Source organism: Portunus trituberculatus, chromosome 22, assembly GCF_017591435.1.
Source record: "Portunus trituberculatus isolate SZX2019 chromosome 22, ASM1759143v1, whole genome shotgun sequence".
Lineage (NCBI taxonomy): Eukaryota > Metazoa > Arthropoda > Malacostraca > Decapoda > Portunidae > Portunus > Portunus trituberculatus.
Window position 1 is genome coordinate 4334696 of NC_059276.1, and position 27611 is coordinate 4362306.

The window sequence follows — 27611 nt, forward strand, 5'->3', positions numbered from 1 at the left end:
CGTACTACCTTTGTGCTCCAGAGAGAGAGAGAGAGAGAGAGAGAGAGAGAGAGAGAGAGAGAGAGAGAGAGAGAGAGAGAGAGAGAGAGTTTATGGTGACTTCCCTTTTCTACGCACCAATTAAATTCAGTGATTATTCGAAACTCAAGAAGAAGAAGAAGAAGAAGAAGAAGAAGAAGAAGAAGAAGAAGAAGATGATGATGATGATGATGAAGGAAAATAAGGATGATAATAACGAAGAGCATGAAAATGAGGATAGTGAGGAGAAACAAAAGACAAAGAAGAAAACTGAGAGGAAAAGGAAAAAACTGAGAAAAAGAGAAAAAAAAACGGAAGAGGTGAAAGGAGAAGGAAGGAAAAAAAACGAACAAAAATAAACTTAAAACCGAACAAACAGAACAAAACAAGAACAAGAACATGAACAAAAACAAGAACAACATCAAAAACATCAAGAACAGAAGTACAACAAATTCGTCGCTATTTACTTTCTTTTTTTTCCTTCTTTTTCTTTTTACGCTCTTTTACTTCAATGATATTTTTCGCGGTGGTGATTTCAGTTCCGATGCGCTCACGTGATCCAAACTTTATGACAAAACTAGACCAATGTTCATCTATTCTCTCTCTCTCTCTCTCTCTCTCTCTCTCTCTCTCTCTCTCTCTCATTTATCGATAGGTCATGTTTGCGTTTGATGTTACCTGTGTGTGTGTGTGTGTGTGTGTGTGTGTGTGTGTTCAGATCATTTTGCTGTTGTTTATGTTTTGTGGCAGTGCTGGTTTACATACATACGTACATATTTTCACACACACACACACACACACACACACACAGAAAAAAATCCAACAACTTCACAAACTAAAATTAGAAAAAAAAAAAAAAAAACAATAAAAATCCCATCAAAATTTCTCACAAGACCTCAAAATCTTCTACGACCAAAAGCGTATCGTTCAAAAATAATGAAATAGAAAGATTTACCCCAAAAGTACAGTCACCCGCAACAGTTGATGAGCCGAAAAGAAAACGAAGTCAGGGAGAGAACGAGAGAGCACGGGAGGTAGGGAGTGACGGGGCTGGAACACCGGGAGGGCGGGAGAGAGAGGGAGGGAGAGTCTGGAGGTAAAGTAGTGAAGAGGGAGAGCTGCTGGAGTCACTTCCCTCCTCGTAACCAGCCAGTGCAGTAGTCACCCCGCACTTGCTCTCTCTCTCTCCCCCGCGCAACTACAGCAGCACTTGGCAAGGTGAGTGACAGGTGTGTTGCGGGTGTGATGAGCTTGGTGCAGGTGTGTTTTGTCTTTTTTTGTTGTTGTTTGACAGTTTTAATTCGTTTCATTTGGTTTTTCATGTGTTCTGTGTTTTATTGGCTTAGTTTTGGGTTGTTTTGGGTTTGTTTTGGTTTGTTTAAGCAGATGTGTAGACTGCAGGTGTGTTATCTTGATGTTTGTGTTGTCTGCAGGTTTGTGTTGCCTGCAGGTTTGTGTTGTCTCAGATGTGTGTTCTTCGTAAAGTTTGCAGGTGTATTTAGAATGTTCAGGTGTGTAGTCTCAGGTGTGTAGTCTTCAGGTGTGTAGTCTCAGGTGTGTAGTCTCAGGTGTGTAGTCTTCAGGTGTGTAGTCTCAGGTGTGTAGTCTGAGATGTGCAGAGTTTTATATGTGTAGAGTTTCAGACATGTACTTTCATATGTGTGTAGAATCCAAATGTGTATCGAATCGCATATTTGAATGAAAAATAAATGCAAATGTGTACAAGTGAAATTTCGAGACAAGAACTTTAGATAAAACAAAAACTTAGATGAAAAAAAGAAGAAAAAAAAGGAAACGTACTTGAAATAGACAAAATTTAAACTGCCTTCACACTTCTACAAATACAATACATCGAAATACATAGACACATACAGAAATACAGCACTAATACAGTACACATTACAATTCCTTAATGCAAAATATTAGTAAATCTTGAAAATCTGATAAAAATACTGATCAAATTGAGTTCTTAGTTTGTGATTAAATTCTATAAGGTAAAATTCCAGGAACAGTGGCCATTACGTTGAAAAATAGCGATGAAGGTTGAAATATTATGAAATGCAAGAAAAATTAACTGAAGTACAATGATTTTCGCTCAATTCAGTATTCAAATAGTGAGGAAACATGACTTTTTTTCTAGTTACATATTCTATTTTTTTTTTTTTTTTGTATTCTAAGTTATATATTTCTCCTTTCGTTTCCTAATCTCTCTCTCTCTCTCTCTCTCTCTCTCTCTCTCTCTCTCTCTCTCTCTCTCTCTCTCTCTCTCTCTCTCTCTCTCTCTCTCTCTCTCTCTGCCCTCGTGACAAGAAGAGAGTTCAACAACCCTATTCATCACACACACACACACACACACACACACACACACACACACACACACACACACACACACACACACACACACACACACACGCAGGTAAAGATCAAGTCAGTGTATCGCTTGCTGAGAACATAGAGCGAAAAAAAAGCAAGAAAAACAAATATTGGTTGAAGAGAAACCATATCTGTCTGTCTGTCTGTCTGTCTGTCTCAAATTGTAACCATTGAAAGCAGAAAGGAAAAAAAATGTTGTCTTCAGAGAGAGAGAGAGAGAGAGAGAGAGAGAGAGAGAGAGAGAGAGAGAGAGAGAGAGAGAGAGAGAGAGAGAGAGAGAGAGAGAGAGAGAGAGAGAGAGCGTTATGCAGTTACATTCATAAAGAGTTAATAAGACATAGGTCACGTGACAAAGATGTTAAAAACTGTGTGTGTGTGTGTGTGTGTGTGTGTGTGTGTGTGTGTGTGTGTGTGTGTGTGTGTGTGTGTGTGTGTGTACGTGCGGTGATAAAAAAAAAGAGACAGCAAAAAGGTAATTACTTAAAAAAACACAAAACGAAAACAATTTACAAACACTACATGACAAAAAAATAGAAGGAAGAAAGCATAGAAACACACACACACACACACACACACACACACAAAACACAACAAAACAGACAAAAAACCAACAAAAACAAACACAAAAGAAGAAAAGCAACACAACTAAACACAAGAGGGAAAGAAATGGAGGAAGACGAGGAGGAGGAGGAGGTGGAGGGAGAGAAGAGGAGTGGGAGGAGGAGGAGGGAGGGAAGGAGGTACTGGCCCACAAACCGCGACCAGGAGGGAACCCGTTACTTGGAGGAACTCAGGCAACGGTGCTGGGAGAGAGGGAGAGGGAGGACTGAACATGATCGTCTCGTCACATACCATCGTGCTCTGGAAAATTCAAGAGAGAGAGAGAGAGAGAGAGAGAGAGAGAGAGAGAGAGAGAGAGAGAGAGAGAGAGAGAGAGAGAGAGAGAGAGAGAGAGTACAGAAAGACAAAGAACAGAGAGGGAAAAAAAATAATCATAATCCTGAACAGACTAAAATCGTGAGAGGGTAAAAGGAAAAAGGAGAAAGAGGAGGAGGAGAGGAGGAGGAGGAGGAGGAGGAGGAGGAGGAGGAGGAGGAGGAGGAAGAAGAACGAGAACAAGAAGAAGGGAAAGAAAAGCAGTAAGATGATCATGAAGAGGAGTAAGAGGAGGAGCGGAAAGAGGAGGAGGAGGAGGAGGAGGAGGTGAAGGAGAGACTGGTGACCTGAATAAGGACTAAGGAAGCGATCCAAGCCCAAGGGGAAAGTGCGGTAGCGGTGACGGAGGAAGAGGAGGAGGAGGAGGAGGAGGAGGAGGAGGAGGAGGAGGTGTGGAAGAATGGAGCTGGAAATATCTAGTCATCACCAATGCCATGAAGTGAATGAACAAGGCAAGGGTTCTCACACTTAACACGTTCTCCTCAACATTCTTCTTCTCTTCGTATGGCAAAAGAACGGATATTGTCAATTCTCTTTACTTTTTTGTTTCTTCATCGAGTGTTGTCTCCATGCTTTAGGAATTCAATGGAAAAAAACAGATTAGGAGAGAGGAATGCAGTTGTGTAATGTAATTTTAAGAAACACTGCTATTGATCAAAGGAAGTGAAAATGTTATATATGCTGTACCAGTGATTGAATTAAGAAAGAATCATGTATTTTCTGTGTCAGGAGGGAAAATATGTTGAATTACTGACTGAATTAAGAGAAACATTGTAGTTTGGCTGAATTAAAGAAAAATGCATATTATTTATCAAACGCAGCATTACTGACTGAAATATGAAAAAAACGACTTTGTATTTTCATGTAATTGACAAAGCAAACGTTGAACATCCTTCGCAACATTTCAAAAACTGTTACATTAAGAACAAGACCAAGTTAAAAAAGTAAACAGCATTTTGTCCAGAGAAGAATAAGAAAACGTATAACCAATTAAAGATAGAGACGCTGCATTACTGATCCTATCCCAACACCTCGTCCTTCGCGCCCCAGTCCAGTCGCCTCTTTGTTGCCCACCGGATTTAGAAGAAGTCACGACATCACCTTGAACCCAGACACTTGTATTTGCATTCCCACCACCACCACCACCACCACCACCTTCACCAGGCGTCCCTTCCCTCTTTCAGTCACTATCATAACATTCTCGTTCTTTGTTCAATGCTTTCCTGTTTCATTGATTGTTCGTTTTCTCGTGCAAGGCAACTGAAAAAAATCACGTCTTCTTTGTGGGAATAGCATTTGAATAAGTATTTTCTTTTTCTAACACCTTCAATTGATCCAAGTTTTATCCTCAGTCTGGCGTCTTTTTGCCTCCATCCACCCTAAACCCGGACGAGAAAGGAGTATAAAAAGTCACCGTCCTCTTCTTTCTCCCGCCTGTCCAGCATCCTCCTCACAGAATACTCGTCTCTAGTGACCAAACCCCAAACTCCTCAGTCTCGCCTCGCTGTCTCTCCATCCACCCAAACCCCGGAGGTGGAACATGAAAAGTCATCCCAGTTACCCACGCATAGCAGTATAATGAACCCCAGAACTGTGTCAGGTGTAGAAGAGTGTTTCCCTGAAGGTGACTCGCGCGGTTGGCAGGTCGGTGCACATGGCCGGCAGCGAGGCGATCCCGTAAACAAGGTAACGGGACAGCCTCGCCGCTAACCCTGAACTTGGGGTGCGGGTGGAGACGGTACAGAAAGCGCGCCGCATTATAGCATTGGTGTAACATTGGTGGCAGTGGTGGGATGGCACAGGCATGAGGTTACGCTTAAAGTTTCCTTCTCTTATAAGGATGAAGATGAATTACTGTGGGATCTCGGGAATTCAATAACTAGAGTTTGTGATTGCGTGTTTAGCCGTATTTCTGTACTTTTTATGGGCAGTACTTAGGAACACAAAGAAAGAACAAGTAACTCTACACACATTAGATCTGTATAGAAGTAGGAGGATAGATGCAAGTAAATAGGAAAAGAAGAAAAAATGACATGAAGAGAAGTAGGCATGTTAGATCTGTATAAGAGTAAAAAGAAGAGCGAGGAAAGAAAGAAGAAAAATTGATAACAAGAAGATGAAGAGGAAGAAAAGGATGGAAAAATGTGAAGAAAAGAAGAAAATTCGTAAAACATGGTGAAAACAAGAGAGGATAAAGAAGAGAAAAGTTAGTGAAAGAGAAAAAAACAAGAAGAATGAGGAGAAGGTGAAGAAAGAAGGTGAAGAAAGAAGGTAGAGGAGGAGGACGAGGAGGAGGAGGAGGAGAGAGAGAGAGAGAGAGGGAGAGGTCGTGGCTTGAGACCGGTGCATAAAGCCGTCGGGGGCGCCTCAAGCCTCTCCCTCCTCTCCCTTGTCTCCCTCTCCTTACGTCAGCTTCTCTCCTCCTCCTCCTCCTCCTCCTCCTCCTCCTCCTCCTCTTCTTCAGACCACTCCTTCTCCTTAACAGATAACCGGAATATAGGTCAGCGGGTCTTCTTCTGCTTCTTTTCCTATCATCCTCATTCTTCTTGATTTCTTGTCATCTATTTCTTTTTATTCTTGTTTTGTGCTCTCTCTCTCTCTCTCTCTCTCTCTCTCTCTCTCTCTCTCTCTCTCTCTCTCTCTCTCTCTCTCTCTGCTACTACTAAAAGGTACTCTTATGATCAATTTTCTAACCTAACAATAAAACTAACTTCAATTTCCATAACTAAACCAAATCTATATATATACCAAACTAACCTAACCCAATCCTACCGAACCTAATCGAAACCTAATCTAACCTAACCTAACCCAACCCTATCAAACCTAACCTAACCTAACCTAACTCTATCAAACCTAATCTAACCTTACCCAACCTTACCAAATCTAACCTAACCTAACCTAATCCTACCAAACCTAACCTAACCTAATCTAACCTGGGAGGAAAGACACGTGGTGGAAGAATTGCCTGAGGAAACTAGAGACACGACATTTGTCCCGCACTTTTGGCTAATTCTATCAGTCTTTTAGGGAACTGGCAATCAAGTGGACCTTTTTTCAGTTTTTTGTTGCCCTTGGTCAGCTTCCCTTCTTCCATAAAAAAAAGGTAAATGACGAAGTAAGTGCCTATCATTAACTAAACGGTAGAAACTTCACCTAGTGTTATATAAATGAGCCTCTGTGAGTCAGTAGAAGGAATATATGCGTTAGATACTTTTCCTTCTATTCTTTACTATTTTGCTAACAACGTAACAAGTGGTGGTGGTGGTGGTGGTGGTGGTGGTGAGGTCAAAAAGACAATGTTCAGTTAGGTATGGGAAGCATATGGTGTGTGTGTGTGTGTGTGTGTGTGTGTGTGTGTGTGTGTGTGTGTGTGTGTGTGGTGACTTGGTTTTCCGACAGTAATGATGATTTATAATGATGACAAACTGTGACTTCATGATAACTAGATCCTGCTCCTCCTCCTCCTCCTCCTCCTCCTCCTCCTCCTCCTCCTCCTCCCTCCTCCTCCTCCTCCTCCTCCTCCTCCTCCTCCTCCTCTTCCTCCTCCTACACCAATCTTCCTCCTTTCTAGTCATATCCATGAAAAGACCTTTCTGGAGAGAGAGAGAGAGAGAGAGAGAGAGAGAGAGACGTCCTAAATAGGTTCCAAGCCTTACCAAGCGTCAAAGGGAACACACACACACACACACACACACACACACACACACACACACACACACACACACACACACACACAGTAAAGATCTTGATAACGGAGCGTGGTTGGGGGTAAGTCTCTCTCTCTCTCTCTCTCTCTCTCTCTCTCTCTCTCTCTCTCTCTCTCTCTCTCTCTCTCTCTCTCTCTCTCTCTCTCTACCTGCATACCTCCGTGCGTTTTTGTTTGTTTGTTTGTTTGTCTGTCTGTATATCTGTCTACCTGTTTGATTGTCTGTATGTCTTTGTCTGTCTGTCTCTGTGTCTTAAATCGTAAATATTATAAATAGAAAGGAAGTGAAATGAAAAGATACAAAAAAGCACAAAGAAAAAATAAAATATGCTGAAAAGATGAACAATAAAAAGAAAAACAAAGAAAATGGGTGAAGAATGATAAGGAAAACAGAGAAAACTAGAAAAGATCACTAAGACAAACAAGTAAAAATGAATAAATAGGAGTACAACATTAAGTCATACCTAAAAAAAACGAAAAGAAAACAAGAAGCATTATGTCAACAGAAAACGGTCATGAAGTTCACGTTTGACCTTCCCATGGACATTTTAGTTCTGAAGGTCACCGGCAGAGGTCAGAGAGAGAGAGAGAGAGAGAGAGAGAGAGAGAGAGAGAGCGTCTTCCGTTATATCTTGCACCTTTTGTTACTGGGTGCCTCTCTCTCTCTCTCTCTCTCTCTCTCTCTCTCTCTCTCTCTCTCTCTCCATATTAATGACGTTCTCAATGCATTTTTATTTCTTTAGTTCCGTTATTCGTTTTAACCTCCTCTTCCTTCCTCGTCTCTTCCTCCTTCCTCGTCTTTTTTTTTTATTTCTTCCTCTTCCTCCTCCTCCTCTTCCTTCTCCTCCTCCATTTCCCCTTACCTACTCTTTACTTCTTCCTTTCATAATCCTTTTCCTTCTCTGCCATTTCCTTTCATCAACTCCTATTCTTCCTCCTACTCCTACACTTAAGCACATCTTTCTTTACTTCCTCCTCCTCCTCGTCCTCCTCCTCCTCTTCCTCCTCCTCTTCTTTGGTCACATCTCTTCTCCGTCCAATGGCTGACATAACGGACCAATGGGTGAGGGAGAGCCAGTGACGTCACACGTAAACACGCCACTGTGGACCAATGAGAGAGCTCCGTTAGCACAACTTTGAAGGCACACATCTGGTTTGCCCCTGAAGCACGCCTGCACGCACACACACACACACGCACATACGCACACACATAAACCCTTTAATATACATATTTACACACGTTCACTACATATAATACTGTATACAGGTGTCACGAAGGTAATATACAGGTGTGTGTGTGTGTGTGTGTGTGTTCTGCCATCTGTTGGTCGGAAACGGAATCTCAAACCTGTTCATTATATATTATTTGTTCTCTTTTATCTTTTACTTTTTTTTATCTTTTGTATGTTTCTTTTTTTTATCTTCAATCATTTTTTAATCACTCGTATTTTTCGTCTCTTCTGCCATCTTCCATCTTAATTTTCTACCACCACTCGTCACTCATCTTATCCTCATTATAATATTATCCAGCACTTTTATCTCCCATCTTATTTTTTACCAGTTATCTTTTCTTTCACCTGTTCTGTCATGCATCCATCTGCCTCTCCTTATCTACTATTTTCACATCATTTGCCTCATCTCTTATGCAATTTTCACGTCAATCTAGCCATCTGCTTCGCTTTTTTCCTTTTCTTGTCCTGACAAAAGAGCAATAACGAGAACAGAAACAGTTTGGTTGAGGAGCAGATGTCTCCCGCATTCAAGAGCCCCATTACGTGGTACTCTGAAGATTATATGCCATGCTTCTAACATTACATGCTAAGTAGTAGTGGTGGCTGTGGTGGTGAGGGTGGTGGTTTGGCGATACTGTTCATGCTTAGTGAGGTGAATTCCGTGACTTGTGTTCGCAGATGGACAGGAAACGATCATTTTGAATGTTTAAGGTACTTCCAAGTGAACAAAATACTTAACCATAAGGAAAATGAGGATAATTTGGGTCTTATAGCAAAATAACATATATAATGCTCTCTGAGGAAGATAGCTGTCCAAACTTTAGGAAATGACGTTTTCTTATACTATTTCGTACATTCAGTCACCAACTCAACCTTTCTCGCTAGTTCAGAGCTATACTAATATAACTATGTCTGGTTGAATAATATATGAGAGTAACAATAAGCTTTTTTTATATATATATAGTCGTGATTCTTTGTTTTATCCATCAGTGTTATAATGACACACCAATATTTTACAGTAAAGTTAAGAATGACTCACGTTTAGAGTTATAAAAGTTTACTTGAGCTCCAATGATACAGTGCAAGTTTGAAGTGTGATATAAAGAGCAGTGGCATTAACAAACACCAAGCTTCATTCACTCAGCCTTTTAGGGACACTCAATATACAAAAGTTTCAAGGCGTCTGCAAACCTGAACCGGCAATACTTCGGAATAGTTCTCTTTTCTGGGGGATTCTTAACCTGAATACCATGACGCGTCTCCTAATTCATTGTGGTTACTATTTTGGTGGTTTTATAAAGCTTCAGAAACTTATGTGGGGGATTGAAATAGTGGAGACTGTGGCCATTAATCTTCTGACCTCCATACACCTTCCCTATGTCGATAAAATTATCTTACCGTACACAAATCTCGAGGTAAAAATGTGTTCCAATACTAAAAGGATTAATGGATGTTTTTTTTTTCCTTTGAATCTTCCTTATGAACTGAAAATAAATAAATAATAAGAATACGCTCACAACGTACCGTTCATCATGGAATTCTTTATTTTTTTTAGGGAGATAATTAACGGGAGCTTCAGTTTTAATCTACTTTTCGTTTTTGGATCTTTTTGTAAACTAAAAACAAAAAGAAAATATACTTACTATGTATTGTTCATAAAAAATCTATTACCTATTGACTGAAAACCACACACACACACACACACACACACACACACAGAGTATTTGATGTAAAACTGGCTATGCGAAGGACTGAACTAGCTAACACACACACACACACACACACCAGCAGAGCGTAAGAGGAAGCCAGAAGGAAGGCGAGTAACTGTCCAGCAGAGGCTATTGACACCAACACCACAGCCAGACGCATGACTACCCGCCTCGCAATGACACAGAACAGCATCCACTAAACCCACACCTCCACATTAAGTACGTGCACGAAATCAGTACCCACAACCACTGCGTCCCCAAGCACCGTAGCCTCTAGTCTTTATAAGGAGCCCGGCCTTCGAGGACACCAGGGAGGGGAGCCGCCTGGGGTCAGTGTGTCAGCAGGCGTGGAGGAAGCCACCACACTGCACCTGCCGCCTCGCTTACCTTGCCTGACCCTCTCTGACTGCGCTATGTTGAGAAACGCTTCCCTCTCTCACAGCGACCATTTTCAAAGACTATAAAGACGATTAGCCGAGTTCCAAAGACTATTTTCCCGTTGATAAGGTAAAATACTTGTTACTGTGTCACTAGAATTACAGAAACATCTTTAGAAATTCGTGTCACTTTAACTAGAGCTTTGAAAATGGTGAAGGTGCAGCGCGGAAATGTTTTAGTATGGGCTGGAGCTTTTCTTTCCTGCCAGATTTCGTTTTGCCTTTCCCTCTATTTATCATTTCTCTTCTCTTCTATATTCACCTTATTCTTGACCTTTCTACTTATCCACCTCTTCCTTCCCCATCCTCCTCTTCTCTCCCTTGTCTTCTTTTCCTATTCCGTTTATTTCTATTTTATCTCTCATTAATTCCTTTCTTTTTCTCGTTTCCTTCTGTACTTGCCTCTCCTCCTTTTGTCTGCCATGTTTCTTCCTATCTTGCTTTGTATTCCACGTGTTCTATTACCTATTCAACTTAACCCAAGCTCATTCGCCATTCCCTCCTATCATTTCTATTCGTCTTGCTCCCTATCTTACCTATTTCCGTTCTATTCTAATTTTTATCTTTTTTTTTAGTCTTACCCTTCGCTTCCTTTTCCTTTCCTCCTATCTCGCTATCCCTATTACATCCTATTCTTCATTTCATCCATGTTTATCCTCCTCAATTCTTCTTTCCTCTTCTATTTCTCATGTTTATCCTATTTCATGATTACTCCTATTTTTCTTTTCTATTTCTCTTCCTGACTTTCCTTCCTTTCTCTCTCTCTCTCTCTCTCTCTCTCTCTCTCTCTCTCTCTCTCTCTCTCTAGAACAAGCCATATTTAGAAGTGTGGGTGTATCTAAGTGTCTTGGGGTCGCCTCTTACATCCGGGTCACATAGTGGTGTCTTTGGGTTCGTCTCTCTCTCTCTCTCTCTCTCTCTCTCTCTCTCTCTCTCTCTCTCTCTCTCTAGTGACCCTGTTTTTCCAGCGTCGTTCCTCCTCTGACTCATCTCCCTGTTATTTCCGAGTTGGATTGTGGAGGCGTCTCTCTCTCTCTCTCTCTCTCTCTCTCTCTCTCTCTCTCTCTCTCTCTCTCTCTCTCTCTCTCTCTCGGTCATTCCCCTCAGCTTGAAACATGAGTTACTTCATATAACTTGCTTTCTTTACATTTACTTATGAAATCACCTCAAAATTACTACTTGCATTGATCATCTTCGCTACTTTATGACTTACTAAATGACCCAGCGCAGTGACTTTGTGGGAAGCAGTTATTGTATGTTTGTAATAAGAACTTGTGTATTTAACGTATTTTTGCGAAGATAAGTTAGGAAAAGATGAAAGGAGAATCGGAACAAGTAATAGAGTTAGATTTAATGGAGATAAAGAAATTGGTTATAGAATAGAGTGGTAAATGAAAGGAAAAGAAGAAAGGAGAATCAGAACAAGAAATAATGGAGTTAGATTTAATGGAGGTAAAGAAATTGGTTATAGAATAGAGTGGTCGATGAAAGGAATAGACTCAGTAATCAGGTTTGTTAGTGCTGAGTCAATGAGGAGCTTTGTAATAGACTTAGTGAATGGAATTAATCTCTTCCGTGCTATGACGCATTTCATATTCATTGTGTTTACTATTTGGTGATTTTATACAGCTTCAGAAACTCATGTGGGGATTAAAATAGTGAAGACTGTGACCATTAATTTTATCTCCATTAACCCTCCCTAATGTAAATAAAATTGTCTATAATCACACCTAAAACTCATGGTAAAAATGCGTCCCAGTACTGAAGGGGTTAATACGTAGTTGAAAATAGCTGGGTAGGTTTCATGCAGGGAGTAAATTAACTACATGTGGGCCTGATGGTTTCTCGCAGCTACCCTTGTTTCTCTACGATATTACAATCTTATATAAACAGTGATACAAATATTCATCCGGTGTCTTGAAATAAACGACTCTTCGCACCTTTTACAATTATCGTGTTTAGCTTCATTATTTACTTTCTTTTTTATGTAAACTTTGATAATTCATGTATTTTCTCGGCTCAGAATTGGAAGACAAATTGAGAGTTCACTTAATGCACACTTTCATCTGTGATTCTATTTTCTCTATCACTCGAACGTTCAATCTTGTCATTTTCGCTGCTCTTAACTGAAGGAGGAAGTCAAGCTGTGATTTTTAAGTTCAGCTGTCTTTCTCATTACACAATCTTTATTTTTAGTTAACTTCTCTTTTACTGAATACCGTAAAAAAAACTCAATTCCTGTTTTCGCTACCCTAAGAAAGTTGATCGCTGTCTTTTATTTATATATCTATTTATTAATCAAAGAATTCTCCTTTTTACTATCTACACATCTATTTTCATATTCTTCTAGTCCTTCGCTTCATCTTTAGAAGGTTTTTGCATCTTAAAGTTTTCTAGATCTCTCAGAATTTTTTTTCTTATTATTTACAACATTTATTTACCAATCTTTACCCTTTGTTTCATATTTACTTCCCTTCATACAAACAAAAGCATTCCAGATTTTCTATTAAAAAGTCTATTTCTAAACCTCACAGAACTCTACTTTTTATTTATTTATTTATCTTTGCTCTTCGCTTCATATTTACTTCCCTCATTACATACAGTAACATTCAAAACTCTCTATTAGAAAGATTCTGCCTCTTTAAACTTTCTAAACCTCAAACAATTCTCCTTTTTTTTATAATTCACAACATGTACAAGTATTTATTTATCTTTGCCCTTCTCTTCATATTTACTTCCTGCTGCAAACAAAAGCATTCCTGACTCTCTATTAGAAGTATCCTGCATCTTTAAGCCTCCCAAAACTCAAAGAATTCTCCTTGTTTATTATTTACATTTATCTATTCATCTTTGTCCTTCGCTTCATATGTATTTCCTTGCTTACAAACAAAAGCATTCAAAACTCTCTATTAGAAAGATTCTGCCTCTTTAAACTTTCTAAACCTCAAACAATTCTCCTGTTTTTATCATTTACAATATGTACGAGTATCTATTTATCTTAACCCTTTACTTTATATTCACTTCCTTGTTGCAAACGAAAGCATTCTTGACTCTCTATTAGAAGGATCCTACCTCTCTAAACTCCCTAAATCTCAAAGAATTCTCCTTGTTTTATTATTCACAAGTATTCATTTATCTTTGTCCTTTGCTTCATATTTACTTCCTTTCTTACAAACAAAAACATTCCAGACTACCAACAAAGGCTCTTGAACCCTTAACCTTCCAAAGCCACAGCATACCAATGGACACTTTTTTCTACTATTTTTTCATCTCAACTAGTACTTTCTAACCTGGAATGAACCTTGTCTCCCCTGGCCGTAAGTTGAAAAGTCCTCTATTGCTCATCTCCGCCACTTTCTCTCCCGACCGCCAGTACTTTCCCTTGACGAGGCGTTACAGGTGAGAGCAGAGTGATATAACGTTGTACAGGTGAGGCGTAGAGATCAGTGTAACGTAATGTAATGCTGTGATTGTTTTTCTTTCTCTCAATTCTCTCAATTTTTTATGCTTTAACTTTCGCTACGAGTCACTGATATGGTGTGTGTGTGTGTGTGTGTGTGTGTGTGTGTGTGTGTGTGTGTGTGTGTGTGTGTGTGTGTGTGTGTGTGTGTGTGTGTTGGGGAAAGGGTTATTTTTTTTCGGTTTTTCTATTAGTAGTTCGTGTTTTCCATGTGGTTATGTCAATGTGTTGTTGTTGTTGTTGTTGTTGTTGTTGTTGTTGTTGTTGTTGTTGTTGTTGTTGTTGCTGGTGATGATTGTGGTGGTGGTATTGCTGCTACGACTACTACTACTACTACAACTACTACTAATGATGATGACTACAACAACAACAACAACAACAACAACAATAATAATAATAATAATAATAATAATAATAATAATAATAATAATAATAATAATAATAATAATAATACTGCTGCTACCGCTTTTCTTACAATTTCCATGCCAACACACACACACACACACACACACACACACACACACACACACACACACACACACACACACACACATCTACCTGGAAGAGAAAGTTGGTGTTTTAAGGTTTAGTGACCCCTAACTCTCTCTCTCTCTCTCTCTCTCTCTCTCTCTCTCTCTCTCTCTCTCTCTCTCTCTCTCTCTCTCTCTCTCTCTCTCTCTCTCTCTCTCTCTCTCTCTCTCATCAAACTAGTAATCATCCACAACAGAAGAACTAACAATAAGAATCAATCCGAGGAGGAGGAGGAGGAGGAGGAGGAGGAGGAGGAGGAGGAGGAGGAGGACGAGGAGGAAGACGAGATCGAGGAGAAAAAAAAAGAAAAGAAAAGAAAACGGACTAAAACAGAAAAGGCAGAAAAAAAAGAAACCAGAAAACAAAAAACAAAGAGGAAAAAGAAGTCAGAGAAACATCCAAGCCTCAGTGATCGAAAAAGAGAAGCAGTGCCAAGAATATCAAGGAGAAAGCGTGCATCTGACCTTCCTTCCAATTGACTTTTCCTCCTCAGCTTTCTTCCGTCCCCTGCGCCCCTGACTCCCATAGTAACTCATCAGGGGAAGGAGGAAAGTTGGGAGGGGAGAGAGGAATGACTGGAGGGAAAGCAGGAAGGGACTGCGAGAGAAAATGAGAGATGGAAGGAGAGGAGAGAAAACTGTTTGTCATGTAGAATAAGTAGAGGACGTGTTAGTTTGTGTGTGTGTGTGTGTGTGTGTGTGTGTGTGTGTGTGTGTGTGTGTGTGTGTGTGTGTGTGTGTGTGTGTGTCCAGCAGAATACCTACTTTTCATCATCAAATCTCCACATGACAATGATCCAAGAAAACTTAAGGAAATGTTAACAAATCAGCATTAACTAGTAACCACAGACTATCCACGCGCTGCCACCAATGTAATACCAACACTTACACCACAATAAATCCTCCTTATCAATAACAAACTTCCTCTAAACTTCCACGACAACTTTTATAAAACCTAGCCTGCCATCCACACACTATCCATTCGCTGCCACCATTTTATAACATCCTAACCAAAGACACACATTTCTAAGTACTCGGGTCCCTGTTGTCCAGTAGAGACCATCCACGCACTATCCATTCGCTGCCACCAATTTGTAACATCCTAACCCAAAACACACATTTCTAAGTACTCAGTCTCTGTTGTCTAGCACGAGTGAAAGGCCCTAGCGTAACTAACACGTCCGTAGTTTCCCTCACGTCATCGCAATGAGCCGGACTTAAGTGGACGCGGAAATGCTCCTGCTACACGCTCAGTCAACACCCGCCATTCCTCGACTGTTTACCGGGGAGAAAACGAGCAGGAGAGAAAACGGGAGGAACGACCTTATATTTTCCCTTTCCTCCTTGCCTCTGTGTTTCTTCTCCCCATTCCTCCTCCCTTCTCTTCCTCTCTGAGTCAACATGTGGGTTTAGAAGCTACCGGGCAACAGAGGAGTGAGTCAGCAGTATCTGAGAGAAAGTTCAATAGATATATAGGGAAAGAATGGAGAAAGGATAGAGACAGAGAAAAGAATTGGTGAGGGAAAGGGGAATAGGAGAATGGAGGGATATGAAAAAAGGGAGGAATTATGAGGAGATAAGAAGATAAAGGATGTAGGAAGAATAAGATAGAAGCAAGTAAATTAGAATATAGGAAAAATAAAGAAAAGAATTGGTGAATGAAGAGGGGGACAGGAAAATAGAGGAAGAAAAAGATGGAAGAGAAGGATTACGAAGGACAAGAAGGGAAAGAATAAAGGAAGAATAAGGTAGTAGCAAGTAAAAGAGAATATGAGAGAAAATAGGTGATAAAAACAGAGAAAAATTACAAACCAAATTTAAGAAGGTGAGAATGTAGATAAAGAAAAAAAAGAAGGAAAAACTTAATAAAACCAAAAAAGAAGAATTAAGGATATTATATAAAGAAACCACAACTTCTATTACTACTACTACTACTACTACTACTACTACTACTACTAATGTGCCTTACTGAGAATCTTACTTCATCTCAATATTTCCCAGACAACTTTCTCCAAATGGGCGGGAATTATCGTACTAAGTTGCAAGTAACATTACAACTTTCGAACTTCATTCCTTCTCAGATAAACAAAAAAGTCAACATTGCATCATCACAGCCACAGTGAACTCTTGGCGCGAAACTGCGATCGTCACTTTTTTTCTCTCACTCAATGATTATATAGACAGAAAAAGCGAGATGAAGGAGGAGGAGCAAATGGAAGCAGAGAATACAGGAAAAGAAAACTAAAACAAGGAAAACTAAAGAGAGGGAAAAGAGAGGAGTAAATGAAAGCAGGGAATACAGGAAAAGAAAATTAAAACAAGGTAAATTAACTAGAGAGGAAAAAAAAAAGGTGAGAGGAGGAGGAGGAAATAAAAGCAGGAAATAAGGAAAGAGAAATTGAAAAAACAGGAAAAGAAATAGCTAGAAAGAGAGAAAGGAAGAAGTGAGGGGAAAATAACAAATACAAGCAGGAAAAGGATACAAGAAGGGAAAATTAAATAAAAGAAGGAAGACAAATAACTAGACTAAAAAGAAAGACAGAAACAGAAACAGAGATAGAGAAAGATTAAGAGGGAAAATAAAAACAAGGAAATAAATACGAAATAAAAGAACAAAGATAAATAACAAGAGAAAGAGAAAGAGAGAGACAAACAAAGAGAAAGAAACAAAGAGACTACGAGAGAAAAAGAAAAACAAGGAAATAAATGAAAAAATTAATAAAAAAAAACGAGAGAGAGAGAGAGCGGTGAATGGTTGGGCGGTCGCTTTCCCCTTAACGAGGCAGTTATTAAGGGCTGAATGACTGAGGTAATGATGAGAAGTGAGGGAAAATAAGGGGAAATCAGAACAGTCAATGGGAGGAGGAGGAGGAGGAGGAGGAGGAGGAGGAGGAGGAGGAGGAAGAAGAAGAGGAGGAAGAAGATTATGAAGGAGATGAACAAAAACCAACCAAAAATACTACTACTACTACTACTACTACTACTACTACTACTACTACTACTACTACTACTACTACTACTACTACTACTGCTGCTGCTGCTGCTACCACGACCAACCGAAACGAATGTAATCCTTGGACAGTAAATAACAATGGCGTACCGGCAGAGCACACACACACACACACACACACACACACACACACACACGTCAGCGAGTGAAAGCTTCAATGAGAGTTTACTCGGAAGGTTCAAGGAAGAAGAGGAGGAGGAGGAGGAGGAGGAGGAGGAGGAGGAGGAGGAAGGAGGATGTAAAGGAAGAGAAAACGGAAGGTACAAAGGAGAAGAAGGCTGTGAAGAGGAAAAGAAGGAAGACAAGCCAAGAGATAAAAAGGACGAATAAAGAGACAACAAGATAAAAGAGAATAGGAAAAGAAAATAAGAAAATCAAATGAAAGAGGAGAAACAAAATTAAATAGAGATAGTTAAAAAAATCAAATTAACCAGAGAGAGAGAGAGAGAGAGAGAGAGAGAGAGACAGAGAGACAGAGAGAGTATCGCTTGGGTGGTGGCACGTGTCAGGTGTTCCGCATAGTGATCAGGGCAGGTGTAATCACAGGTAAGGCACGACCAGTTACCTGTTACCTTGGTCCAATTAACACAGGTATTTCAGGCTCGTTTGCTCTGTCAATGCGAAAATCCTGACACTTTTTTACTGTTATGGGAAAGTTTTTTAATTAGTAACGTGACAATAGTAAATTTCTCCCTTTCTCTCTCTCTCTCTCTCTCTCTCTCTCTCTCTCTCTCTCTCTCTCTCTCTCTCTCTCTCTCTCTCTCTCTCTCTCTCTCTCTCTCTCTCTCTCTCTCTCTCTCTCTCTCTCTCTCTCTCTCTCTCTCTCTCTTGATACATTTGAAAGTACAAACAAAGTAACTATCTTTTTTTCTGGATCATCTTTCCCTTCCTCCCCCTCTTCCTCCTCCTCCTCCTCCTCCTCCTCCTCCTCCTCCTCCTCCTCCTCCTCCTCCTCCTCTTCTGCATTATAGTCATCATCGTATCCATGCACCGATAGATGAGACTACTAAGCATTAAAGTTTCTCTCCTCCTCCTCCTCCTCCTCATTTCCTCCTCCTCCTCCTCCTCCTCATTTCCTCCTCCTCCTCCTCCTCCTCCTCCTAATGCCTCACTTTCACCAGAACATTGCCTACAGTAACAAACAGAAGCAAAATGCCAAGATGAAAACAAGTATAGGATGACAGACAGACACACACAGAGAGAGAGAGAGAGAGAGAGAGAGAGAGAGAGAGAGAGAGAGGGATTCAGAAACGCGTTCCCTTCTCACTACGACAATTTTGCAATGCCACATAAATAACTAACCGGGTTTACAAGACAGTTTTTCTTTTTGATAAACTAGAAATTTTACCAACTTATCACCAGAATTATAAAAATACTCCTAAAAACACGAGTATCTTCATCTTGAGCCTTTGGAAAGCAGTGATAGCGAGAGAGCACAGCGTTTCAGAATACAGGCCAGAGAGAGAGAGAGAGAGAGAGAGAGAGAGAGAGAGAGAGAGAGAGAGAGAGCCAGCCGTGCCATACAATACCTGTCACGTCATAATCAGGTGTAATGAGAGAAAGTTTCATCGTGAGCGGAGGTAATGACATAGAGCAAACAAGTGAGATAACGAGAGTTGTCACGGGGCGGAGGTTTTCGACACACGAAAATGGTAGTAGTAGTAGTAGTAGTAGTAGTAGTAGTAGTAATGGTAGTAGCAGTGTAGCATTACCACCACTACCACTACCAATAACATCACAACAAACAGTCAATTAACATTCTCCCAGTAAATAAACACATTATGAAACATTAAGAGGTCTTCCCGTGGCGTCATTTCATTCCTCACTGCTTCCTCTTCACCCCTCGTCATTTCCTGCTCCTTGTTCCTGGTAATATAATTATGACTAAGCCTGCCCTCCATTCCTTTCACTTCTGTCTGTTTTCTTCCTCTTGCCATTCATCTTTTGTTTCTTAAGTCTTTTCCCATTTTCTCTCTCTCTCTCTCTCTCTCTCTCTCTCTCTCTCTCTCTCTCTCTCTCTCTCTCTCTCTCTCTCTAGTCCTTGTTTTCTTTTAATATATTTCAAACAGTTGAAATTAAAGTCTCGTAACTTCTAAGGTTATGATTTTCAATATTCTATAATTTCTTTCTGTAGCAGTAGTAGTAGTAGTAGTAGTAGTAGTAGTAGTAGTAGTAGTAGTAGTAGTAGTTGTTGTTGTTGTTGTTGTTGTTGTCGCTGTTGTTGTTGTTGTTGTTGTTGTTGTTGATATTGTTGTTGTTGTTTCCGTTTTTACTGCTGTTGTTGTTGTTTTCGTTTTGCTGCTGCTGTAGTAGTAGTAGTAGTTTCTTTCATCCCTTTCATTCCTTCCTTCGTTTCTTCACTTGCATCGTTCCTTTTCCTTCATAACCTTACCTCTTGACCTCCACCTGCCTTTCCTTTACCATTTCTTATCCCTCTCCTCAAACCTATCGTCCCCACCATCCCTTTCCTTCTCATCCATCACAATCACTAACACGTGCTCTCTCTCCCTCGTCAGATGATGTCACGACAAACTATGGGGGCGGCCCTCGTGGCTCTCCTGTGCACCTCCCTCGTGACCTCCACTCTGGCAGCTTCCATGGACGCACAGGAGGCTCAGACAGGGAGGAAATTCGTCACCAAATCCAACAACATCAAGAAGAACGAGGATCTGAGAAGGGACACACAGCCACAGCCTCGACCCCAGCAGGCAGTTCCTTCACCGGCCAAACAGGTGAGAATTGGGGACATGGGCAGGTAAGGTGTGACAGGTGCGTAGAAAATGGGTAGATAGGCAGATGAGAATGTGTGACAGGTGAAAGATGAACAGATGGGAAAGTGTGACAGATGAAGTGTGACAGGTAATGATGAGTGATGCTGAGAGATTAGTGGTGAGGCAGTAAGAACAGGTGTGAGGAGGCAGACAGGTGAGAGAGAGTTAGAGTGAGAGAGCAAGAGCGAGACATACACACAAAGAAAGGTGGAGGGGAAGCGAGAGCGTTATACAGGTTAGCATTTAGTAAGGGTTGATTTTGATAAGGTTAGGCTTAGATGATATTAGGTTACGTTATTATGGGATAGATTAAGTTAGGTTAGGTTAGCATGGATTAGGTTAGACAAGGTAAGGTTAGCTAATATTAGGTCAGGTAAGACAAACATTAGGTTAAGTTAGATCAAGTTAGGTTCATGGATTAGGACAAGGTTAGCTAATATTAGGTCAGGTAAGACAAACATTAGGTTAAGTTAGATCAAGTTAGGTTAGGTTAGCATGGATTAGGTTAGGCAAGGTAAGGTTAGCTAATGTTAGGTCTGGTGGTTAGCATTAGGTTAGGTGAGGTTAAATTTCCCCTTTCACTGTTAAAAGAAACAAAGAATACCACCAGAAGGAATACATGTAATATTCTAAGCACTTACAAGAAAGAACGTGATTAAAAAGAGGATTTAGCAATTTCTACGTAGTCTAAAGATTGGAGGTGACAGGAGAACAAGTGAAGCGGTTTGAGAGGTTAATAAGAGAAAAAAGTTGAGCAAATACCAGTCAAAAAGTAATGGATGGTATACTATCAATAGATTTAGCAGATATTACCGAGTTTAAAGACTTGAGGTAACTAGAGAAGTGAAGGTGTCAGAATGTTTAATAATTGTAGAAAAAAGTTAACCAAACACCAGCCACAGTAAGGTAGGTGTGGCATTACTGAACGCGCCACCGTCTCGTCACCACAGGGCGTTGCTAATGACGGAGGCTTCCAATGGGGCAACATGTTCAATATGGTGATGAAGGTGCTGTTCGGTGGCCCCATCTCAGGACCCAACGGTGCCTCAGACAAGATGGACTACATTACCCAACTCACCGTGAGTCTCCGCCCTGACTGACTGACTCGCTGACTGACTGACTGATTGGTTGACTGACTAGCTGACTGACTGGATAATATTTCATCTACTTTATATCATTTAACTTTTTTCTCCCTTGTTTTTTTTCTCCTGCTGGTAACTGATTGATTGGCTGAATGACTGACTGACTAAATGAATGTATGACTGACTGGTTGACTGACTGGCTAGATGATTAATCGGCTAACTGACTGACTGACTGAATGAATGAATCAAAGAATGAGTGAATGGCTGACTTCCTGACTGAGTGGCTGACTGACTGGCTCACTGACTAACTTAAACACGATGCCACCCAATCACAAGTGACCATAAAAACCAGACGAACTTCATAACTAATCATCTTAACTGACAAAACAACAACAACAACAACAACAACAAAACCAAAGCGTTAACGAATGCACCTTTTCCTCTCGTCTTCCTCCTCCTCCTCCTCCTCCTCCTCCTCCTTCTGACAGACCGGGGAGTTCTCGTGGTCCAAGTTGGTGTCCCTCGGTGTCCAGCTGGTTCTCAATGTACTTGGCGGTGGAGACAACGCAGCGATCGACAAGATGGACTCCGGTTCTCCCGTAGAGAGAGAGAGAGAGAGAGAGAGAGAGAGAGAGAGAGAGAGAGAGAGAGAGAGAGAGAGAGAGAGAGAATTACGTAACTTAAATATAACGAATTTTCAACACTTTTTTCTCACTTTTCTTTGAATTTTTACTTATAATGGTCTATCTATGAATAAACTGATAAATATCCTTCGCAGGGCATCCTAACGGCCATCATCTCCTACCTGACCGGCTCTAACAATCCTGACGAGGTTGGCGTGATGGCAAAGCAGGCGTCTGAGGTGAGAGATAAGAGATAAGAAAGTGTCAGTTTATCTTAGTCCTCCATTATTTGCGTTTTCTTTCACTTCCAGACTTCATTTTGGAACGCTTTGGACAGTTTTCTATGACTGTTTATGAGCGTGTTTTTCTAATTAGCTCTATAAAATTCTCGTTAAACTTTCACTAAATTTATTATCATCAAATTTTCTTAACTGTTTTCAAAAGTTATAATTTAGTCCGTTTTTTCTGTGTGTTTTCTTATTCGATATTAGGAAACTTCGTCAATGTATCGCGAAATGATTGAAATGTTCCTTAAAGTCTCAAATCTTTACTGGCATCCAAAAAAACTGATCTACTAGTACAACAGTTTCTTCAGCAAATTCTAACACGGTCACCACTTAAGACACACAGTCATTCTTGGCCACTTCTAACACTCTTAACACGAGTATTTTCCATTCTTGCATATTCCTATCACTCCTAACACGGGTTGCCTACTGTTAAAAGACAAATTTTCATCCATGGAGACTTTTAAGACCGCTAACACGAATATTTTCTATTTTTGCGGACTTCTAACACTGCTAACATGACTCTATTCTTCTTAAACCCTCTCTCTTCATCATCCTATTCATTCCTAACACTTCTAATATGATTCTAATTCTCTTTAAAACACTCCTCACTATCCCTACCACTTCTAACACTCCTAACACTAGTCTGTCAGTCTTAAAACAGTTTCTTCACCATTCCATTCACTCCTAACACTCTTAACACAGGTCTACTCTTAAAAACACACTTTTCATCAACCTTACCACTTCTAACACTTCTAACATTACTAACACGAGTCTATCAGTCTTTAAAAAGTTCTCTTCACCATCCTACTACTTCTAACATTCTGAACACCAGTCCATCGGTTCTAAAACACTCTTCACCATCCCTGCTCAATTTCTATCATATTTAACACGAGTCTACTTCTCTTTAAAACACTCTCGTCATCCTTCCTAGAATTTTAACGCTTCTAACACTCTATTCACCCATTCAACCCAACTTGTATCCCTGGCCTCATCTTTACACACTCCCTCTTCATCTCTGACCATTTCTATCACTGCTAAAATTGGTTCTCCTCCCTGCAGCTGTTCGGTCTCGTGGTCACCCTCCTGGACGCCCTCCGCACCAGCTTCTCCCAGCGTTCCTTCGATGCCCGCAGTATTGGCACCTCTGATCCATTTGCTGATGCCGGAGTCGCTGCCACCACCATGCTCAAGGTTAGTCAAAGGGCACGAGGGATGTAGAATGCAAAGGAAGGTCAATTTGGGTTTATTTAGTTTTCTAGGTCAAGTTCATAGGTCATAGGTGAAGTGAGATATAAAATAAGGGCGATTTTGGTATTTATATTCAAAAGAAAGGTCAGTTTTAATATGTTTAGTCTCAAAGGAAGTTAGTTTTTTGGTCTGTTTAGTCTCATAAGGTCAGTCAAGGTCACAAGATAAAGAGATAGTAAAAAGGTCAAGTTTTTGTTTAATTTCATAAGGTCACGAGGTAGTGTAAAATGAAAGAGGAAAGGTCAAATTTATCGACTAGTTTCAATGGATTAAGTTTCTGGTCATTGTTTATGCTCGTTTTCTGTTTCTTAGTGAAGGTCGGTTAGTCTCTTGATTTCTTGCATTAAGCCCAGTTAAAAATCACGAAAAAAGTCTTAAAAACGGAAAAGATCAAACAACTTCATCGGTTAACCTCCAAAATTGAAGTCTTCATTTACACTCCATTTTTTCACATCTTCCCAATATTCTTCGTTCTATTTTTATCGTGTGGTTACTCTCATAAAGCCCAGTTAAAGAATACGAGAGAAGTAATAAGGAAAAGAAACGAACAATTGCATCAGCTAATCTCGAAAAACTAAGCTGTCATTATCAACACTCAGTTCAGATTTTTCTCACATATTTTTCTGTCATATTGTTTCCCTCCTCCGTGCAGACATACATCAAGAAAAGAAAAGAAAGAAAAGAATAAGCGAATAATTGTATCGAGTCACTTCGAAAGAAAGACATTAACACATTCAATTTTTCCCCGATCTTGTTTTCTCTACTATACCGTTTCTCTCCTCCATACAGACATACAACAAAAGTAATAAAAAAAAAACGAACAGTTGCATCGGTTGAATTTGAAAGAGAGACAGTCATTATCAATACATTCAATTTTTCCCCCATCTTGTTTTCTCTATTAGCACTAAGAAAGGTTAAGCTCAAAGTCATTAGCCACATATTAAGTTTTCTCCCATCTTTCTTTTTCCATTCTATACCGTTTCCTCCTCCGTGCAAAATAATAAAAATAATAAAACACAAGAATAAACGAATCACTGCATCGTTTAACCTCGAAAGACTTAACTCAGTCATGATCAACACTCGGTTCAAAATTTCCTCCCATCATTTTCCATTCTACATTGTTTCCTCCTCCGTCCATACATCAAGAAAAATAATGAAAGAAAAGAATAAACTAATAATTGCATTGGTTAATCTTGAAATACTAAACTCAAAGCTATTATTAACACTCAGTTCAAATTTTCCTCCCATCATTTTCCATTCTACATTGTTTCCTCCTCCGTGCAGACCTACATCAAGACATACGAAACAGAGGACGACATTTGCATGCAGCAGTACCTTTGCGAGGCCAATTCTGACTGCGTCCTTGGCACTGAGAGAGAGAGAGAGAGAGAGAGAGAGAGAGAGAGAGAGAGAGAGAGAGAGAGAGAGAGAGAGAGAGAGAGAGAGAGAGAGAGAGAGAGAGAGAGAGAGAGAGAGAGAGAGAGAGAGAGAGAGAGAGAGAGAGAGAGAGAGAGAGAGAGAGAGAGATTGTGTGTTTAGAACCAAAAAAATAGGTTAGTAAGCAAAAAGAAGGAATATTTTCAACACACACCTGTCTCACACACCTACCAACACCCCACACCTGCCCTTACCTCACCTGTCCATATGTCACACCAACCCCACATCTCACCTGTTAACACCTCCCAGTCCACACCTGACCCAAAAGACACCTATCCACATGCTCACCTTTCCCACACTTCACCTGCCAACAACTACCTGACACGCCCTCACACCTGCAGATACGGCATGAGTTACCTGCTGGAGCGCACCACTTACACTCCCTTCGAGATCTTCAACGACGCCGGCAGGAGGGGACGCGTGGGGGAGAACTGCAAGACGGTGTTCAACGAGTGTAACCAGGTGTAAGGCGCCTCCCAGGTTCCCCCAGTGTTGTGAGGGCACCCCGAGTAATTCTGACAGGTATTTTTTGGGCGTCCCCGGCAGATAGTGATATTTAAACGTAGTATGTAATCGTTTTTTAGATGGTCTAACTGCTTCTAGAGTTCATGAGAGCATTTGGGCGTGGTCAGAAGGCGTTCTAACTCTATACAAGTGTGTCCAAAGGCGTTCAAAGACGTCCTAAGCGTCTTTTAAGAGCATTGCAACGCTTCAACGCCACTTTTAGTGTACTATAGACAGTTTTCCGGACAGTTTTGAGCGCTCTAGTGATTCAGAGCCCTCGCCAAGATGTAGCGGCGGCGTGTGACTCCCCCGGCTGTGTCCTCCGCACTGACTGACTCAAAAGGACCCAGGGACTGAAGGAGACACAGCCGGGGTGCTCTCGCCGCCCTACGCACCCTCAGAACCCTAACACTGCTGACGGAACAGAGAGACTGACGCACGGACGCTCTTCATGTTACGTAGCATTATGATGTTATTTATTCTCCTTCATTCGCTTTGACGCTTTGCCTGGGCGTCTCTAGGGACTGTTTATGTTAAGATTAGAGGCATTGAGGTGATGGAGGACGTAAATAAGAGTGAGAGCAACAGAGAGAATGAAGTGAATGGTTGTGTATGAAAGACAAGAGTGAGATTATAAAAAAAATTACTACTACATGCAAAATACTTACAGGGCAGTTCTGTTTACGAGTATTAATCAATCATATATACACTATAGTGGTATCTGTATATCGAGGATGTATTTAAGTAAACACGTATAGCCTTCTCTCAACGATATAATCACGTAGACGTAAACAACAATGTAGGTTAGTATTTATAAACCACTTCTAAACTCCCTATCCCTCCCCAGCCTGACCTGACCACCCCTCTCCCCTCCCCCACCGTCCAAAGCCTCGCCTGTGTCCCTGTCCACTGACCCTCGACCCTGCAAGATGACCTGAGGCTGACCTGGTGTGACTTGTGCTGACTTTAGGGGGACGAGGGTCAGCTGACGGACACGGCGGGGTTGGTAGAATGAAAAGGTCAAGATTCATCCAGTGTCACCTTGTGTTGTGATACAGAAAATGTGCTGCGTTTTTTTTTTTTTTTTTTTTTCTTTAGAGGTTGTTTTCTCACACTCGTCTCGTCGCGTAGCTAAGAAAATTTTGATGCATAGTAATAAAGAGGAATTTATTTTGTTCGTTCACATGTAAAGAAAAGGAAAATCGTTCGTTCAGGTTTCATATTGAGATTTTTTAAGGTTACTTTGAGCTGAAATATTTCGGAATTGGAAAGTTTTGTGGGTTTTTGAAGATTATGAAAAAAAAAATGTACGTTCAAGTCATCTTAAATTTTCACTTTCTTCTCAAACACCTAAAAATGTCTTAAATGAACGAGACTTTTTTGGATATTCAGTAACGAAAAGAATAATGAAATACAGAATCACAAGTTACTTTATTTCTAAGCTTGTGATTCTTGTCTTCCTCTTTCACTGTGGATTTTATCTTTTATCGCTCAGTGTTCAAATTACAAGCACGAGTGTTTCCATTAATGTTAGTTTGAGGCGAGTGAAAGATTCAGCTTCTGGAGAAATGGCAGCACTTTTGTTCCCCCCCCCTTCACCTTACAATGTTGCTGCCTCCCAACACAACACACTCCCCCACCCCACCCCAGTACCTGACTCATCCCCCTGGACTCCCACACACCTGTAGCAACACACACACACACACACACACACACACACACACACACACACACACACACACACACACACACACACACACACACACACACACACACACACAGATTTTCATTATTTATTTATTTGTTACTTGTTAAGTTTGAGCATAATCATTCCCGCTGGCGGGCCAAAACAGGAACATAAAAAAATAAACAAAAAAAAAAAAAAGAAGATAAATATATACATTGTTTAAAGGCATGTATCTACAAAGCCACGACTCAAAGGCAGACGACAACTGGACCAGCTGCTGACGACCCTTGACTACCACCACCACCACCTCCACCACCACCACCACCATGACCCCGCTCAGGTGCTAATTCCACCTGCAACACCTTCCTCACGTGCCCTGCTGGCTTCAGGTGCCTTGTGACGTAACACTGGTGGTGGTGAGGGTGATGCGTGGTGGTGGGGGGATGGGGAGGTGGAGGGAGGAGTCAGCAGGCCTGGACTCCCCCCTCCTTCCCCTCCCCACCCTGAACAAGCAGCGATGGACTGTAGCCTTCCCTCGTGGCAATAAACTCATGTGTTAAC

General features: G+C 40.7%; 1 protein-coding gene across 1 annotated transcript; it reads left to right on the forward strand.

Annotated features, from left to right (window-relative positions):
* Nucleotides 1-1082: 1082 nt before the first annotated feature.
* LOC123507390 lies at nucleotides 1083-27611 on the forward strand. The gene is made up of 8 exons (XM_045260200.1): nucleotides 1083-1236; nucleotides 19928-20143; nucleotides 21133-21261; nucleotides 21753-21867; nucleotides 22041-22126; nucleotides 23234-23365; nucleotides 24707-24802; nucleotides 24995-27611. Exons 2-8 carry the CDS (start codon nucleotides 19928-19930, stop codon nucleotides 25325-25327), a joined length of 1107 nt encoding a protein of 368 aa, XP_045116135.1. The 5' UTR covers nucleotides 1083-1236; the 3' UTR covers nucleotides 25328-27611.